The 19,461-nt window shown below is 37.7% G+C and overlaps 1 protein-coding gene across 16 annotated transcripts in view; it reads left to right on the forward strand.

The window, feature by feature from the left end:
• The window catches only part of SYNE1 (spectrin repeat containing nuclear envelope protein 1), a 290,057-nt gene that overhangs the window by 3,107 nt on the left and 267,489 nt on the right, over nucleotides 1-19,461 (forward strand). For all 16 annotated transcript variants that reach the window (XM_054279435.1, XM_054279434.1, XM_054279440.1 and 13 more), the window contains exon 2: nucleotides 6,567-6,832. In XM_054279435.1, the coding sequence (XP_054135410.1) occupies nucleotides 6,769-6,832 (64 nt within the window). In that variant the 5' untranslated portion in view covers nucleotides 6,567-6,768. The remainder of the gene's footprint in view (nucleotides 1-6,566; nucleotides 6,833-19,461) is intronic.

The raw sequence follows: 19,461 nt of genomic DNA on the forward strand, positions 1-19,461 counted from the left end.
GTGTACATCTGAAGTGAATGGATTTTTGCCTTTGTTTCACCCAAAGGCACAATTTAAAGGGAAAAGCAGAGGGGGTTCTGCTTTTGCCTTCATTTGGCATTTTTCTGCCACTTGCTTATAAGTTACATGTATAGCAAAGTTTCTTGCTTGGGAGATGTGCAGGAATACCAAAGAGCTGACGCTTACTTGCTTATCTAAAACTTGGTTTGACCCACCCTTTCCTGAGATGCTTCAGTGTTTTCTATTTTAGTGGTCCTTCTTTATTTTTCCTCCCACAGATGTACCTCTGCAATGGTCTTGTGCTATAGGTCATGTTATGCCACAGAACTCCTAGGTGCCATCAGTGCTAAACCAGAAAATCAGAACAATTCTCCTACCACTAACTGGCTTACACTTCAGATGTGAACTTCACTCTGTCCTATTTGCTTGTGTATTGTGACCTCTGATCTTAATCTCACCCTGTCTTTGTCCGTGCAGATAGTAAGCTCTTTTAGGCAAGGATTATATCCTGTGTTTGTAGAAGGTAATGAGCTACTGATCCCAGTCTCCTGCTATTACCAGCAGCTATATGACTGTAATATATTCCTGCACAATTTCAATAACAGGATTACTAAATTGTAGTTTTGTAAAGGCTCTTTAACTTTTGTATCAATAAGTCTGAATGACCTTTCTTTGCATGTATCTAAAAATGTATGTTCTGCCAATTTTCCTAAAAAAAGCAAGTCTCTGCCTTTTATTTTCTCCTAGAACAGTTTGTATTTTCTGTTCAAATGGAATTACAGCTTTCAAGACAAGAATGACATCATTGGATTTTTATCCATCTTACAACAATACTAATAAAAAGTAGATAATAAAATGCTCACTTGCTGAAATGTAAATACATACATAGGTGTGTACATGACTAGGATCCTACAAATATTTTTTTCAATACTGGAGTCCAATGGTAGGTAAAACATAGAAGATTGTGTGCCATATATGACATAGATTTGAATGTCAGATGTGTAAATTACCTTGAACTTGCAAATAATTAATTGCTGTTGCAAGAGCTTCAAGCTTCTGCAGAATGAGAAACTTTTGTTTAACTCCAAAATATGCTTAAGGATACCTAGATGAACCAAAATAATCTGGAGTTCCAGAAAGGATCTAAATCTCTCTCTCTGCCACCCCACTTTCCCCAAGAAAAACAAATTTCAATACCTCCAGGTAGTTACTGCACATTTAGTCAGTGTGAGGTTGGATGGTCAGTGAGAAAGAACATTGTGTTTCAGTGTTCCTGTTTCAATGCATTTTTTTGTCAGCAGAGAAAGGAAGCACAGATTGACAGTGTTGGTATTCAACCATCAAAAACACCTTTCAGAGCCAAAATTGCATTTTCCATGATCTTATGTGGTGCGCAGTTATGTCCCATTGCCTTTGGGAAAGTTCCAGTATCCACTGATACACTTCTGCTGCATTGGGTTTAAGTGAGCAACTGCAAACTTGCAGTTCAGCTGTAAGAAAATATTACCAAAGGGACTCTTCTCTTGGCCTGGATTTTGGAAGATCAGTGAGGAGATACTGCATTTTCTCTGAGGAAAATAAAAGAACCCTGCTGGATCCCTCTTCCCCACTTCTTCATCCTAGCTCTGAATTTTATATATCGAGTAGGCATCAAGTGCAACTTGACAGATTTATTCAAATGAATTTACAAATGGATTCTCAATATGTGATCTACTGGTTATCAGTATCCTGGCATGATTTTATTGAGCTTTTCCACTTTTAACTTTGAGTTTATTTAAGAGATTCTGCTTCCATTTTTTGTCTAGCCTTTGTCTATCAGAAATGTCTTCAGTGGAAACATCAGTATAATACTAATTGAAGCAAATTAATCTCCCCTTGATCTTATTTTCTATTTTCTTTTTACTTATGTGGCTAAAAACCATTTGCTTGCTGTGTTTATTTCTCAGATGGTCTTTTAGCACATCTCTCTCCAAGCCTGTATTTGGCACACGCTATGGCAGCGCTCTTCACTTCTCATGCTCTGTTTCTGCCCACTTATTTCTGAGTGATGGCTTTTCCAATTACATCTGCTTTTACCCTGTTCTGAACAGGTATAAAGCTGCTAGACTTTGGATTTAAAGAAAGCCCCAGCCTGCTTCACAGCGGAGGCACTGTGCTTTTCAGTCTAATTGACCTCTCTGCTGATTTCCCTTTTATTTATTTTTTAAGCACTGTGCTTGTAGATCATCTCCTGACCTGCTCAAATGCTCTGGATTATTCTTGTAATATTTTGGACAATGTAAATTACTTCCTTAGTTGGAGCTATTTTCTATTGATTAGCATTTTCTTCCCACTAACAACTAACAGCCAACCTAAACCAGCTGTTTTTCTGACTATTTGCTCTTTAAAAACGCAGTTATAACCTCCAGAAAATTCTGGTTCCTATCTTTCTGTGAGTCATTTATTCCTGACTGGCAGGAGGCTCACTGCTGTCTCATAGAATTGCATCTGTTCCAGTAGTGTCTATCAACCTACAGCATTTCCAAGACCTCTTCTGTTTCAGAAACAGAATCTGTGGATCAAAGTGGACTTCTAGCACTACAGCAGTAAACCAGGCCTGGAAATAATTTTCCTGGAATTTTTTTCTCTTTATCAATTCTCAGCAACTCTTGCTTAACACAGAAGTCTGCCTCTTTGTTAGTACATAATGGCACCCCAGCACTTGACCTTATTTCAGTTGCTCCTGAAATTCTGTTCAGTTCATATGCTATGGTTATTTTAGTTACTCCACTGTATTTCTTATATCTGTGTAACATTTGATTTGTAAATGTCTTCTGGCTGCAGGACTTCCTTGAATTTATTACTCTGTTTATTGTCCTCTCAAATATCTCTTTTTGAAATGTCCCCGATTAGAAACATCCTTTCACTGCCTGTCCCTGTCTATTTCTTGCTCTCTTCAATATCTTTGTTTATTATTTGTTTCTCCTTGTTTATCTGGAGTTTCTTTATCTATTCTGGTGCTATAATGGGAGTTTGTAGAAGTCTAAAACAGCATTTTCAAGTACAGCCATACTTTCACATCAGTAGCTTCTTCTCCTGGCTCCTATATGTGGCATCAGCCTGGTGTACTGGGAATCACAGAATGGTTAAGACTGGAAGGAACCTCTGGTGGGGTCATCTGGAATCTGCAATTTGTGGCAGCATGAAGTGGAGTCAGAGAATTGTTTACCTCTCCTTGGTCGGGTTTATCTTCAGCCCTTTTTGCACATTGCATATGTTGTCTGCACCTAGCCGATGTCTCTTTGTTTTTCTGGAACCACGCTGCTGACAGGCAGGTCTGTTTGCCCTTAATATGTTTTGTAAACTTTCAAAGATAAATTACAATCTGGTCTTGCCAATGGTATTCTAGTTTTACCAATAAAAGGAAAATATGTTTTCTAATTCAAAGTGCTCCTGAGCACAGTGAGAAAAAGAGGATTAAGCAGGGGACCCAGAAAAGTTAACCCGCAATAGATGCGGTGTTTTTATTACTTCTTCCATAGCACAGATGGCTCACTTTCCTGACATTTGAAGAGAGGAACAAAATAATCCAGAGAATTGTAAACTGTAATTTAATAAGTCCTAATGGCTCTTATATGAGAGAAGTTCATGTTTCCTCTTTTCATCTAAATCCAGAGTACTGGTATATTAATATAAGAAAATGGTGTCAGTGTAACTTTTTCAATTAAATCCAGAAAAGAGGCAAACATAATAAAATATTTACCTAATTTATATGCAAACCCTGTTTCCCTCTTGTGTGTTGATTCCATGTATGTTCAGATAAAAAAACCAAAAGAATAATTTATAATGAATAATCACTTGTTGAATGCTAAAAATGGAAATAGCTCATATTCAGGGCTAGCTTCAGGTTTATTTCAGGTGACAGCTTATAAGATTTAAGCCATGCACTTTATTATTACTTTGTGTAGCAACTATGCAAATAATTAAGATTTTAATGCTTAAAAATCTGAAAAATGTAATCTGTCAGCAGGAAAAAATATTTTCTTGATGGCTTTAAGTATTTGTAAAAGCCATTAAAAAAACCTGTTCTACATTACATTGAATATGTGACTGTCCACATAGGATTTTTTGTTCTGTCAAACTTCAGGTATTGCCTAAAGAGAGGTGAGAAGGGTGCATGAAGCTTTGTTTCATCTGTTCTGCTGGTGTTTTGCTGTGTTCTGAGCTCTGGTTTTATGCCTGTGGAGGTGTCTAGGCACATGAGAATCTTTCCTTCCTACCTGTACTAACTTAGTGTCACCTTTAAATGAGTTAATTCCCACTGCTTGCAAAGGAGCTTTTGAATGAGGAGCCATATTTAGAAGCTCACATTCTTCTTATGCAGCATATAATTTAATATCAGCTAAATAAATTATTAATTGCAAGTCTGCCATTTATTGTGCACAGTGACTCAGCCTGCTGTATGAGTATATTGAACATACATCTTCATAACACTTTTCCAGACTCTCTTAACTTGGACTTGGATCAGCATGTTCCACTGCTCCTGTAAATCTGCTCATGTACAGCTGATTTATGCCAGCTCTGTCACAGTGTGAGTGAAACTGGTGCTCTGGTATTGTTACTGCTGTTAGCCAAAAAAGCCCAATCAGATGAGGCATTTTTAATACCCCTTATCCCTGCCCATAAATTAGTCTAGCAGCTTGCTAGCAGAAGTGGCTGTACCCAGCTTACAGTATTGCTCAAAATGTTAGCAGTGCCACTGCTGCAGAAACAAGGCTACATGTAACCCACTGTGTTACAAATATTCTGGTTTGGATGAGGTTAGGAAAGCTGATGTTTCATTTAAATATTGCAGGGGAAGCAGAGTTCACCAAGCTGTCATGTGTGAGCACAAGAAACAGAAATCCTCCTCCTGCTCCCCATCCACTCAGTCAGGTGCTATTTGGTGTGCTGTTGCTGATGCTCTCTGCAGGGATTTAGCAACACCAGGGGACAGTCAGCCCCAGCCAGTGTTGCGTTGGTGGCACCTTCTCATGCCTGGTTGGCACAAGCATGAGGCTCCTGCCAGGGTGCTTCTCCATGCTTTGGAAGGGGTCACTGATAGGCGAGTCCCTGTGCACCCCAAGAAGTGTGTGGGGCAAAGCCTGGAAGGTGGGAAGGGCTATCGAAGGGAGGAGGCCCTTAAAGGAAAGAGCAGACACACATGTGTGTGCACATACATGAGCATCCAGGTGTCATGGGAAGTGTAGACATATGTAAAAATAGCAGCAGTGTGTCTTGTGTAGGTATTAGCATCATGGGGGCCATGGCATGCAAGAGAACAGCCCAAAGACATGGGTGGACTCTGCAATCTCTTCTGCCCTGTGGCCCATCCGAAGTGTGCTTCCCTCAGCTCCACTGATCTAAAGCCACCTTGGGCTGCTGATCTGAGCAGCATTTAGGTCTCTAAAGTACAAGGTAACCTGTAGCATTGTGTGTTGACTGCAGTAAACATACAATAAAAAACATCAATAAGAGGGAAAGCAGGATGTGCCTTGGGTCAGGCATGGTTTGAAGGGTTAGAAAAGGAAATGTTGAAATGTCATTTCCTCTGGCTGCCCTTACATGTTGACACAGCTCCTTTGGGACAGTTCATCGTGCCTGAAGCTGTGCAGCCTAAAGGCTTGGCTGATAATGGAGGACTCTATTCTCTGACAGACCTTGGGGCCAGGAAGAAAGTGCACAACACAAATGAACCCACTCACATCTCTGATATTGATCAGCTGCGTATCATCTTGAATTTGGGGTGCACCCAGAGTGTATGGTATGAATCTAGTTATTCTTGGTGTCTCTACATTTCTTATCAGGGAAATCACTGCATACATACGTGCACTTGTTCCTCAGAAGATAAGAAGTTATTGGTGGAATTATCTGAAGAATCTAATTAGGTTCTATTTAGACCAGATTTATAGTCACATAGATTTTTATTATAGATGCAGAATTGTAGCAGTGTTCATGTAGCAGTTCTAGTTCACAGCTTATGATGTTAAATGGCACAAAAGATAGCATCATTATAAAAAAAAAGAATACAAATACAACTTTATTTAATAATGAAGTATATTAATCTCAATATTTCAAAATAGACCACATTGTCAAGTGGAGTTAGGAGTTATCCTGACCAATGACTTTCTGTTACATGCTCCTTCCTACAGTAGTGAAATGAAATGAGAGTTTTACAGTTTTTGGATTTTTACAAGTGGTTTTGTTTCTCTTTTAAGCTTAATAGGCTCTATGTAAAAAAGTATTTCAGTATTACTTTTAATGAGTATAATATTCTTATTATTTCTAAAACAATATCCACAAGCATACTCAGGAAAACATTGATGTCTGGTGCATTGCCAGTTGTGTTTAATGATTTGTTTTTGCAGCTTCATTCTGCCTGATGATTGCCAAGCAAGCTTTCAGCTTTAATTATATTTCTGGTTGGGGCGTACACTATTGCCAAAACATAAACCCTTTACCTGTTAAGATAGCCATTAAAACTCAGACTCTTTATTGTTTCAGAGCTGGTAAAAGTTTCCTCTAAACTTTGGTCCTTTTTTTCTCAGGTGTTGAGGTTGTTTACCATTGCCTTGCCCCGGCCCTATGGGGGCCATCGTTGGACTGGAGGTGTCTGACTGGCCCGGGGATGCTCTGCCATGGCTGAGGGTTGAATGCTAAAAGGAAACTGTCCAAGATCCTCGTCCCACTGAGCTCCACAGCTTGGAGGGGGAATTCTGTTAGGGGAAGTGGACTCGCTGCAAAGAGATCATGGCTTCATCCCGGCTGGTGGCAAGATCTAGAGACATTGCCAATGTCATGCAACGGCTTCAAGGTAAGGGACTGACTTGGGCTGGTGTTCTCTGCCCCGCCCTTGTAAATGCAAGTTCCTACTTTCTACTATACTGAACAGTCAGAACAATATCTCTGAAGTGTAGTAACTGTTCTAAGCTTATCTATGGGATGTGCTTCTATTGTATCCAAAGGGCTGTGATTATATGTCTCCTTTGGCATAGCATAAGCAGTGATATGTAAAGCAGTTGACATGAACATGGCTCCATGGGACAGTACACAGAATTGAAGCTTATGAGACTGGTTTTGGTTCTGTTTCTCCCAGGTTATCTGATGTGTGTATCAGTTTTCTCATAGAAAGGAGAATAGAAATTATATTCATCCTTTTCTCACTACAAAGTCATCTGGTAGATATTTTATACTGATAAACTATATTTATTAGTTTAGCAATGAGGACTGTGAATTATTATATTGTTAAGCATTGAAGAGTTCATAGCTCAGTGAGCTTATTATTAGTCATCAAGTTGATGACCTTTTAGATAACACATCACAGGATGTCTTTGCAATATTCTTTGAGTATTCATTATGATTTTACGTTCCTATAATATAGCATTACTAAATAAATTTGTTGTGTTTTCTTAGAAGTTATACATCTAACTGCTGCTAAAAGATTGCATTTGAATTTTTTCTTAAATTCAAATAATTAAATTGACTGGAAACAAATTGTCAGTGCTGCTGTAGATTTCACTCCTATTAACTTTTAAACTCAATCATAAATCCCTGGCCTTCTTTCCTCTACAGACTAGTTTCCGCTGACTTCAGCAAAAGCTTGTATGCACAGAACCTTTGATACCCCCTTCTGCATCCTCTAAATCTGGAAGCTTAATCTCCTCCTGGGTTTTCCTTCCATTTACTGTTTTTCAGTTCAGGAGATCTGAACTTAGCTTCCCAGACACCAGCTACTACTAGTATGAGTGATTTCCATGTAGCCTCAGTAGATAAATGGAAGAGTCTGTTCTGTTTAGACCTGCTACAGCACTTCATCAATTCCAACATGGTTCTTCTTGATTTTCTTCAGCCTTTGGAGCATTTACTATATGTTCCCATTTTGTCTTTATGTCTGCTAATTCTTAAGCCACAATGCTGGACAATGGCTGTTCAAAGTGCCAACAAACAGAGTGAGGAAATATTTAATGCTCAGAGGGTTTATGGTTTAAGCATTAGACTAAGACACTCCAGGCAGATTTGAATGAGACTGTGCAAGGGCACAGTGAGGCAGCCTTGCCCACAGAACAGGCAGGGGGCTTGGGACACAGTGTGTGTACATCACAGTGTGTATAGGATACTATACTCATGTTCTTAGTAGGTATTCCAGGAAAAAAATACTGAGAGACTTGAAGCAACAAATGAAAAATTATGGAACTGTGTGACCTTCTGAGGAATATGAAGGAATGCATGAGAGAAATGTGCTCAAAGTTTATGGGGACATGTTGAAAAGGAAAGCATCAGGGAGCCGAGCTGTGTTCAGGGAGGATTTTCCAGGCTGGTACTCTGAAGCAATGTATAAGGATGCTACAGAAGGTATTTGCAGAGCGTGGGGGCCATTAATTATCAGACTGTTATGTGCTTACTTTCTAAACATCTGAAAAGCTGTTGCTGACAAAATGGCTGTTCTGTTCATTTGAATTTTGGGTTTTTTTACTCTTTTTCTTCATTTTTTATATATTTGGCTCTGCTGAAATCTGATACATACTTCAGTCTGCTATAATCTTTTTATATTATTTTATTTTTGGAAATTAAGCAAAAGTAGTTACATGAATTCTGAAGTGAAACATTTGAAAAGAAAACATATGAACTAAATGGAAATTTAGCATTGCATGTTAATTTCAAGTCGTACCTGTAACTGGATTATTTGCTTCTCAGATGAAATCAGCTCAGCTTGGTATTGATGGGATCTGAGTTTTGCTGCAGATGCACTATTTCAATAAATCACCTGTGCCAAAGCTAGAGTGCTTGGAGCCTAAATCTTTTTTTAGTCTGTAGTTCTGCATTATGGATGAGCAGGCAGTCTGCACTGCGACTACCTAAGCCCTTGTGTATTGAGCTTGCTCCACCTTTCAGAAATTACAGTCAGCTGAAATTGGAGTAGATGGGCACAGGAGCACAGAGATATTTCTTGGCGTGTTTGTGTGGCAGCCCAGAGTCTGTGCAGAGCCGGGCGCACAGCTCAAGGTGAGAGTGGAACCGACAGCATTCAAGGTGTAGCAGGAATGGCACTGCTTTGGGGGATCCTCAGTCGGTGCAGAGCAGCAGTTGTGCTTTACAACACCTGTTTCTGTACCTGGCTGTAAGCTGAGGCAGGAGAGTTCTTCTGGTGTGATACTGCTTAGACAGTGCTGCAAGATGTCAGTGCTGGAAATTCATCAGCACTGAGAGGTAAAGCAAGCTGTGCTCCCTCCTCCACATTGTTCTCAAGTGTGCCTCACGGGTTTCCAGTGAGTGCTTGTGGTGGGAGAGCGTAGGAAATACCAGAAAAATGCCACTCTTCACTGGGATTCTCAACACCAGTTCTGAAATATCTGCTGTACCCACTTTTAGTGAGTGCAACTATATATGCTCTCCTAAAATCTTTCAAGAGAGAAACAAAGTTGATTCTGTGTTGGTTGGGTTTTTTAATTTGTTTATTTGGGTTTTTTAATATAAATATTTCCAGTCACTTCCCTTTGGTAATTGTGATGCTTGCAATACATTCTGCACATATACAGAGTTTTTGAATAACGTCGTGTATCGCTGGCTCAGAAATTCACCTGGCCAGAAATATCACAGCCATGATAAACTTGCTAGTTCTAGGTTTCATACAATACCTTAGGCTTCCTAGTTGTTCATATTATAAAAGCATCCATAAAACCTGGGCAGGACTAGTGTACACCATCAATCTGAGTTACATTCCTGGGACTGGTTTTGGGATTACTCTGGGAATTAAAGCCAGTTGGCACAAAAGCACTGCTCCTTAGCCTACAGGAAGTGCAAGTTCATTGGCATTGTAACTGCACGCTAAAGATTCTTAAAGCATCTTTCTTAGCTACAAATATCAAACCAAAGAGTGCTGGGGAACAGGCTGGTAAATCTCTTACCAATTTGCAATCTCTGCCATTATGAAATGAAATATTTTCTGTTAGTGTGCACTGTTAACAGGCAAACTGCAGTCATGCTCATGCTGTCCTGAAGAGAAAAAAAACTAAAACCAAAGAAATGCCTGATTTATCCCATTCCTCAGGATCTTGTTTCATTATGCTGACTTGTTCTTACTGGCTTGTAAGGTGATGTTGAACAGTCACTGTAGCATACTATTACTGCAGGCTTTTCTAATTCCCACTTTTTCGTCCCTCTGTGGATTTTTTCCTTCCAATTTCTCATTTAGTAGTCTGTGCTGAGTGAAGACTTTTGTGAGTGTCATTGTGTTCATTATTGCATGGTCTATTTAATCAAACAGGACACTTTTTCCCTTTCTTTATTGAATCACCAAAAATTCAGTCTGCACTAGAGTCTAAACATATATGCCACCCAAATAAGGTTGCTGTGCTATAACTGATATTTTGAGACTCATCCGTTTTAACTCCATGCAGTAAAACCAGTTCTAGAGTGTACAAAGTACAACAATTTAAACAACATAATGTTAAAGGGCAATACATTTGTTGTCCTAAAAAACCCTCTACACATGATTGCGAACCATAAAAAATTCTTTTCCATCTTTCATTTCTTCTGGATTGCACCACTGTTCTTATTAGGCTCTTAAATTCACTCTAGATTGTGGGTATTTTGGGGTTTTGTAAAGCCACTTAGAGATACTTTATGATGTAGGAAAAACTAAAGGTGGGAAAGCAAGCAACATGATCATGCACGAGGACTAACTATGCTGGAAAGGAGACATTGTTCTAGTACCACTCGTGCACTCCAGAGAAGCTTCAATACAGGCAGATCAAATTAGCTTCAAGCCCAGTCCTTATTTTATGTAAAAGTACATACAAATGGCTATCATGTCCTGTAGTTTTATGCCTTCCTTACATTAGCACTGTTCACAGAATGTTGTGTGTTTGTTTTTCTCCTGGGTTGTCCTTCCTTTTTTGTCCCCATCCTCTTCACCTTAAGTTTGGCTCTTCTTTTCTTCCTTTTTTACAGCCTAGCATTTCTTTTCCATACCAGCAGCCATTAAATAAACAGTATGAGATTTTTTCTGTTTAGCTGATAGGCTCTTTGTTAATGTGTACCTTTGGTGTTTTCCTCTGTTTTTTCTCTAAGTCAACAGTGCCAAGAGCCACAGTTTAACATTAAGCTAAGGTGATTTAACACATACCTTGCTTCACTGCATGCGCATTCCAAACTTTGTTTTCACCAGCACTCTTCTTCTTCTTACCTTAGACCTGAGGTCTAGGACTTGGTTTGTAGAGGCCAAGTGAGCTCCTGGGTAAAAGGCAGTGTCTCTCCTTCAGTGCTGTTTACCATTTTATTGTCGGAAAATCTATAGTGCAAGATCATGTTTGTAAACGTCAGCAAAACTGAAAAGGTGTGCTTGACCTGGAAGGGCATGCTGCACATCTTTGCACAATTGAGTTTTATCCCCATATTACAAACACTGCTCTGGTCAAGGTTTCCTTCTATCCAGTTTCCTTGTATGTACTGGTTCCATGTAGTTGTGCTGATGCTTTTTCCTTGCAGTCTTTCACTATCTAAAATGCCCCAGTTTGTTTCCTGAATCTTTCTTGGATTTTTCTTGAATTACAGAAAATGTAAATTATTAGTCTGTTGAGTGAGAAAATCTTGTCTCTAAGGCAATCCATTACTCACTGGCAGTGTGTTAAGGGAAAATAAGCACTTTTGACTCCATTGACTGGTATGACCTCTATGATCCGAAGGTCAAGTAAATCTAAATGATGAATTGGGAATCTGAATAACATTGCAGCCCACATGTTATCTAACAAGAGGAAAACATGCAGGATTTCAGTCTCTTTTTTATTATTTTATCAGTGTGAGAAAACTTAAGTTAATGCTATTTCAGAGCAAAGTCCTGAAATACAAGGTTTTTGTGTGAAGGTTAAGACTGCTGGAAAAAACCCTACCATCATAGCTGAATAGAAGATCATTAAAGGGTAAAAACAGTGTTTTCATCTACTACAACAAAAAAATGTGAAAGGATAGTTTGCATCTGGAGATATTAAAGTAAAATAGTAGTTAATATTTGATAATATAATAATTTTAGAAATATTTAATTTTGGTTTATGCATATGCAAAAAAGTTCACTGAGAATCCACTTTAGGTTTTTTCTGACCCAGGTATGTGATGGTAATAATCTGATGTATTCCTGGTAGAGAGAAGTTCTGAACTATCTGTAGGTACTGCAAAAACATGAGGGAAAGGATATGATCAAAACATTTCACTAGTAGTACAAATGACTAAAGTATGAACTGAATTTAGGCATCATGTTATATTAGAATATTTTGTCATATAGTTAGACTGTTTTGACATATGGTGCAATAAGTATCTCAGTGGAAAAAACCATATGCTGCTTTTTTTTTTTTTTTTTTTTTAACTGCAGTTAGCTTTCACTTTGTGTTCTCTTCAATGAGAACTCAGTCCTGGGGCAGTATGTGAAATGCAGAATGTATTTTAGGGAGGCATGGTCCTGTATTCTTATTCTTAGATGGTTTTTCATCATTAATAAATTTCAAGTTAGTGATTTAAAGTAAATTTTTAGAAATTTATTTAAAGTTAATGTTGCCATCTCTTTGCTTACATTTTTCTACTGCTTTGAGCACAAAACTAACAATGTAAGTCAGCATATTCCTAATTACTTTTTTTTCTTGCTTTTACTTTTGATTATTACTGTTTCCACAGGTTGTTAAAACAATCTGTTCTCCTCTTTCCATTTAGTTAGTCAACGAGAACACAAAGCACTAATAATCACACAGTTGATATAAATTGCATATATATATATATATATATATATATATATATATATATTTGCATATGAGTTGCTTTTTAAGGAAAAAACAACATATTTTTCCAATTTTCATCTGCAATAAAGTATATATTTAGGGCAGAAAATGGCTGACGTGGTGGTGTCTCACACTGAGATTGCTTTGATTTAGATGTGAAGAAACACAGTTTAAAAATTGCAATTCTTCTCCCATGCTACTATTAAAACACTGACAACATTCATTGCACAAAATGTAGGAGGCAAAATGCAAGAGGAAAATCTTCCTTGGACAGTTTTATAGATAGTGGTTAAAATGCTGTGTCTTAAATATAGTGAATATCCAAAACATGTCAGGCAAGTTGTGTTTTACACGAACTGTCTTCAGCTCTGTGCTGCTCACTATGATTTGACAAGTTTGTATGTAGGCATCCACACTGCAGCTGTTTAATTTTGGGTCTGATAAAATGTTATCTGAGGCTCAAAAACTGTTTTCAGTTAAGATTTTGTCTCAAAATAACATCTGCCATATTTGTTACTGGTGTGAAAAAACATACTTCAGGAAGTCTAAATAGGAACAATTATGTGTCATTTTTGATGGTTTAGTGAAGATAGAGATTTTGAGAAGGAAAATATTGCAGTGTTTATTTTTGAGAGTGCCCTCTCTATTCTGACAGGCTGCTAGACAGTTATTTTAGTAATAGCTTTGGGTTGGGGGTATCAAGAAGCAGAATAGATTCAAAATATTTTGATGACATATTTTTATGCAGGTTAGACAACTTATCAGTTTTCTGGTTTGCGATTTCCTATTTCTATTATATACACTGCAGGCTTGAAAAATTAAACTTCATTTCCTCAGAGCTGTGCTGTAATACCTTCCTACAATATATTTTGGGGTGTTATTAAATTTGAACATAGATTATTGTCATCACCCTAAATAATGATGATGACAATGGCTCCCTTTTGGAATGCCACATTTGTTGTTTTTTCATAACAGAAGAACTGAAAAATGCAGGAGGACATGCCTCTTTTTACTAATTAATAGGGATTAAAATAGTTTAGTAGATGAACTACTGCTGATCATGCTTTGACACTGATGTAGAGACTTCTGTAACATAAAGGCAAAATATTTCAATGAGAATTTTTTTTGTTTTTTTTTTTTTTTACAATTTTGCAGTAATCATGTTTTGCCATTTTGTAGAAATTAAAAGCTTCACCATCTTTCTTTACCAGGATGATAATATACTTTAAAGAATATACTTGCAGGTAGAAAAAGCACATAAATGAAAATTAACATGTAACAGTTACTCGTAATTTATTCCACAGACTTTTTTATAGAATGCCATTTTTATTTTGCACTTTAGACTGCATTTGCTTAAAAATATCCTCATTTCTATCACAAAGCTTCTCCTTGTGACTCATATCACTGAGTTCTAATTTTAGACTCACACTGAGGTTTTTAGTTGGCAGTTGTACGTATCCAGGGGAATCGTCTATTACTGGGTGCAAGAAAACAGGCTACTTGTTCTGTCTTTCATCCAATATGAGAAGGAGCTTTATGAGGGAAGTGTCAATGACTTATTAAGAATCCAGCAGTCAAGAAAGAAAGAAAGAAAGAAAACCCACCAAAACCCCCCTCTCTAGCTCTTTAGAATTGATGTCTTCATGGTGAACTAAAAAGAGATGTTTGAAAGATGTTATTACATTTTAAAAGTAGTTATAACTGACTGCTAATTGCACAGCTATATTTAAAATTCAAATTCTGATTGCTAGTAATTTGGGGTGTAAGTTTTATTATTCTAATTCTTTATAGACTTTAAGTTGGGGCTACTCCATGTACAATGTTCTTTGCACAAGGGGTGTAAAGAAACTGGGACTAACATTAAAAAACTAGCTTACATCCTGTACTTTGGAAGAGATCCTGATTATATTAAGTTCTCAGTAATATCAGAAAACCGTTCAATATCAGAACGGTTAGGGAAGTAGCAGAAAAGCAGCTTGATGTTTCAGGGTAAGCAGCCTCCAGGTGAAGAGGAGAAATGCTGAGTTACTGCACAGTGAGGACAGTTCTTGGGCTCCAGCTCAGCCCCTGCACAGCTTGGCCTGGGGGCCAAGAGCTCATACCTTAACCTTCTCTCCCTCTCTCCCTGGTTTATCTGCCTTTCTTGCTTTCCCTGCTGAGGAGTCATTGCTGTTAACAGGGATGGCTGTGAAATATCTTTCTGAGCTTCATCGCATGGAACATAAACATTAATATATTAAGAGTTGTCATTTGTGAAGATTCTTTTACTGTAATTTCACTAGATTTTGTGTAATTACTTTTCAGTATTTGTTACATACTCTTTTATACTTTTAAGAGGATTATGCCCTCCCTGATGTACATTGGTTTAAGTGACTATGGAGAATGTATGTAATCTCGTTGTAACACTGTTAGGCTTGTGACACAGCCCTGCAAAACCTGTAAATCTCTAAGCTGAAGACTCTTGTGTTCACCCGGATAAGAGATACATCTAGAACATTTAATACCTCTTTTTACCCACATAGCCATTGCTGCTAAACGAGAGTTGAGATTTAGTTTATCCAAATCACCGAGCTTTAGCTGTGCCAGTATAATTCTGGGAAAATTCATCATCCCCTTAGATGCCAAAGGCCTGTACAAATGTAGTAAAATGTTCCCTTGCTTTCTGTCCCTCACTATTAGAGACCAGCTCATGTATCTTGCCATAACTGCATAGCCTGTCCTACCTCTGGCAGCTTGCCTGGGAGTCACCATCGGTGTGCCTGGGTGGGCACAGTGTCCTCACTGTACGCTGTGGACTTCCCATAAGTCTTTACTTAAGGTGCTATTGCGAGAAACCCACAGACCTTGTCAAGGCAGCAGCTGTTCTGTAAAGACTTTATCTTAAGCTCATTAAAACAGAGGAAAAAATCTTCTTTCCATAAGGTGAAGGGAATGAACTACAACAGCAATTGTACATGAAGAGTATTACTGTTAGCTTTCCGGTCTCGGAGGGGAAAAAAATCCCCAGCTCTACATGCCAGAGCAGTATTTAACATGATTTGTGGCCAAACCAGTGCAGCAAAGGAGAATATTTACTTGCTTTTATTGACTTATGTATATTAGAAAAAAAATCTACTTAGGAATGGAGCTCTTTGTTCTTTCTCAGATTTTCTGTTTATAAGAATTTATGGTAATTTGTAGTAAATTCACTTTTGGACAGTGCTTTCATTCTCCCAAGGAAATTCAAGTAAATTATTACAGTTGAGCCTGTGTAAAGACCTGTGTCTTTATTCTGTTTCTTTTGGCCAGGGTTTCTATTGTCACATTTGCCAAGACATCCCTAAGCTTTTCTAAGTCCATGTGGTGCAGCCATTCCCAGTTCTGAGGCTACAAACTGCTCCTGGCATATACAAGACAAACAATACAGATGAATTTTCCCTTTTGACTCCAGAAACATCCACTGGGTAATGCAGAAACATCATCTAATTTTTCAGGAGAGAATCAAGAGTGAGCATCACCAGTTACAGCAATTATGAGCCAGTTGTAGCAGCCCAGTCCTTCTCTGCTGGGAGCTGAGTGCTGTTTTGGAGCCTGGGCATTCTTAGTCCATTCACTCACAGGTGAACCTGATGTGCCTTGGCACAGTGAGGACAAGAAATACCTTTCAATGGAAGCCCCAAAGCTTGAGCTCCCATCCAAATGAGTAGAGACGTGTTGGGAATGGGCCCTTCACTCGAATTTATAGTCCAGCAGGCATTCCCCCATTGGAGTGTATTGGCACAGAAGCTCAGACTGTGGTGCTGAGATGATTTTTAAATCAACCAAAACTCAGACTTTTTGGACAGGAGAGACAGAGATGGGACTATGCAATGATCAGTTCCAAGTCAGTGGGGAAAAAAAAAGTGACCAAGCCATTGTGTTATCAGAGGTCTCCAGGCATAAATGTTTTTTAGCAGGTGTGAGTTGCAGTAATAAAACACTCCGGTTTGAGACTTATTAGACAGGACATAAGTCTAATTAACTTGGATTTCTGGATGTTTTGTATTACTGAAGTTGTATGTTGCAGGAAGAATAAGATCTGAAAAGGCATTTGGGCACCTGGAAATAGTTATTCCATAAAAAGGCAAGATGTGTATTTTTAATACCTCTTTACATGCCTTACTTAAGCTTCCAAGACCTGAATTCTCTATAATTCATGGACAAACAAATAAAGTGAATTTAAAAAATCTTCAATGAGATTGTATTGAGTTTCTTATTAGTACTGAGAAATGACAAGTTTGTCATTTGCAAATTTATTTAATACCCTAAACATAGTTAATATTTCTAAATCTAAATTCTTGTTTATCAGGAGTTGTAAGATAAAGTCAATGGGCTATCTTGGAACTACTAACTTTGTTCTTTATTCCATTAAGTAAAAGTGAAGCCATATGACCACCTTGTTTACATATTCATTCTACTATAAAACTACACCTGTATTGATAGCTTTGTATTAATTGCTGCTTTTTCGTTCAAATGAATGCAATCTTTCTTGAATAGAAAGCCTTAAATCTTGCTGTGAAGATTTTGCTTTCTGCTTTCCAAAGAGACAGGAGCTCATTTTGATTTTTTTTTTTTCTGGGTGACTTTCTCAGGAGGAGAAAACCTGCTGCTTCTGCATTGCACTGTATTGTGGAAAGGAGTTTAGTTGTATAATCTGCTTTCCTGGTCTTGCTTTCCAGAATGGCCTTTTGTTTGGTCACTTTGGTGAACATGTTGTACAAAGCCTTGTTGCATAATTCTTCTTCTTTCACAATCCTGAGGCTGCCTTTTCATCTGTGTGGTTAGTAAGAGAGCTGGAGGTGTGATCAGCTGCCAGAAGTGATTTGAATAAATGAGAGGAATCGTGAACAGCTAATGGTTGTGTTTACATCTGGTTTCTAAGAGACTAATAGTTCAGGCTTACTGTCTCTCTGTGTTTGTATTTGAGATCTTGAGCACATCTAAATCCTGTATTCCCTGGGCACACTTTTGTCTGCACAAAAAAAAATTACCCTTTGTTTTTATCAGTAAGACGTCATAAGTTTTGAATAGGAAAATACATCCATTTATGAATGAGATTAAATAATGGTGTGCCATTGGGCTAATTCTTTACTAATCAAGGTGCTTTTTTGTTGCCGGGGGGTTTTTTTGGGCTGTTTGGTTTGGTTTTTGGTTGGCTTTAGAAACAGGTATGCCAAATATGTAGTGAAGGAGCACATTTCAACCTGTGAGGGAAGTAAAGATAGTGTCACTGGCTGGGTTGGAAGGAAACAGAAAAGTCTCATTCTCACCAACTCCTGTGAAAGTGTAGCATGCAGCATAGCCTTTACTGCAGTCAGGAAGAATAAATCAATTCCTAAAACTACTGAGCTGCTTCAGTACCAGAATGTTTCTACAAATCAGGTGTACATCTCTGTGCCGACAGGAATCAGCTCCTCATATACCCACTGGTAGTTACAAGTAGTTATTTTTGTTTATTATTAATAGCTGGTTGTTCCTGGTGAAGGGCTGAAATATTGTTATCAAGAATAGGAAGTACCTTAAAATTTGGCTTAACATCTGTGACTTATATCTTCAGCAGTGTGTTTGAGAAATCACACTGTAAGTTTCACCAGTGTATTTTCTTCACTAATATATATTCTTCACTAATATTATATATTATTTTCTTCAATAATATATAATATTATTACATATTATTCTACTATCATATTACTATATGCTAGTAACCGAACTTCAAAGTTTTACAGGCTGCAGTACTTTAAAAGAAATTACTCTTGCTGTAGTTAAAATGCCAAACCTCAGGGCTGCAAATGTGCAGCTGTTTAAAGTATGACAATACAATGAGGGTTCTCCAACTGGAATGTTAATTTCCAGGAGATATGTATTTTAAATGAGGCCAAACCTGGAATCTATGTTCAGTGACATCAATTATTAACATAACATTAGTGACAGCAGTTAAGGTGTTCAAGTTATTCTCCAGGCTTATGATTAAGTTTAAAACTATCAAGCTGAATTATAGTAATGTCACAGGAAATGCAAGAAAAAAAAATATATAAAGACTTACATGAAAATTGAGGCTTACATTGAATTTTCTTTGTAAGGAAGGAAAAGATTGGAGTTGATAGATCAAAATTGGCTACTTCTTTTTGCCAAAGGAGATTGTAAAGCACAGAAATAAGAACACACACACACATATCTTGTAATGCTTTCCTTATATCTATGAGAGAGATAAATTTGTAATTTATCTTTCTCATAGATATAAGGAAAGCATTAAAAAAGTTAGATTGAAGGCTCTGAATAGTGTATTTTCAAGGAAACAGAACAAGGCTAACACATAGCAATTCACATAGAAGTGAAAGAGAAACGAAAGTGAAAGGAACACATACAGGCTTCTGATAGGTAGAAATGCTAAAAAAAAAAACTGAAGAAAGAAGATTGGATTTTGAGAAGAGCAATAACATTCCCTTGAAAACAAAAAGGAGAGAAGTTGCTTTACATCTTTGAGCATAAAAATTAGCATGGCAAGAGTTTCAACTGTGTTATTGTTTGTGGACTGTTCTCAGTCTCAATTAACATCAAAGAACATGTTTCAAAATCCTTGCATTCGAAAAAAGAGATGTCTTTCATCGGAATAAGTAATTTCAGTTCTGGCTACAATCAGAATGTCTATACCACCATTACT

The sequence above is a fragment of the Melozone crissalis genome, unplaced genomic scaffold, assembly GCF_028551555.1.
Source record: "Melozone crissalis strain CALT ecotype California unplaced genomic scaffold, PUWL_Pcris_2 ptg000027l_1, whole genome shotgun sequence".
NCBI lineage: Eukaryota > Metazoa > Chordata > Aves > Passeriformes > Passerellidae > Melozone > Melozone crissalis.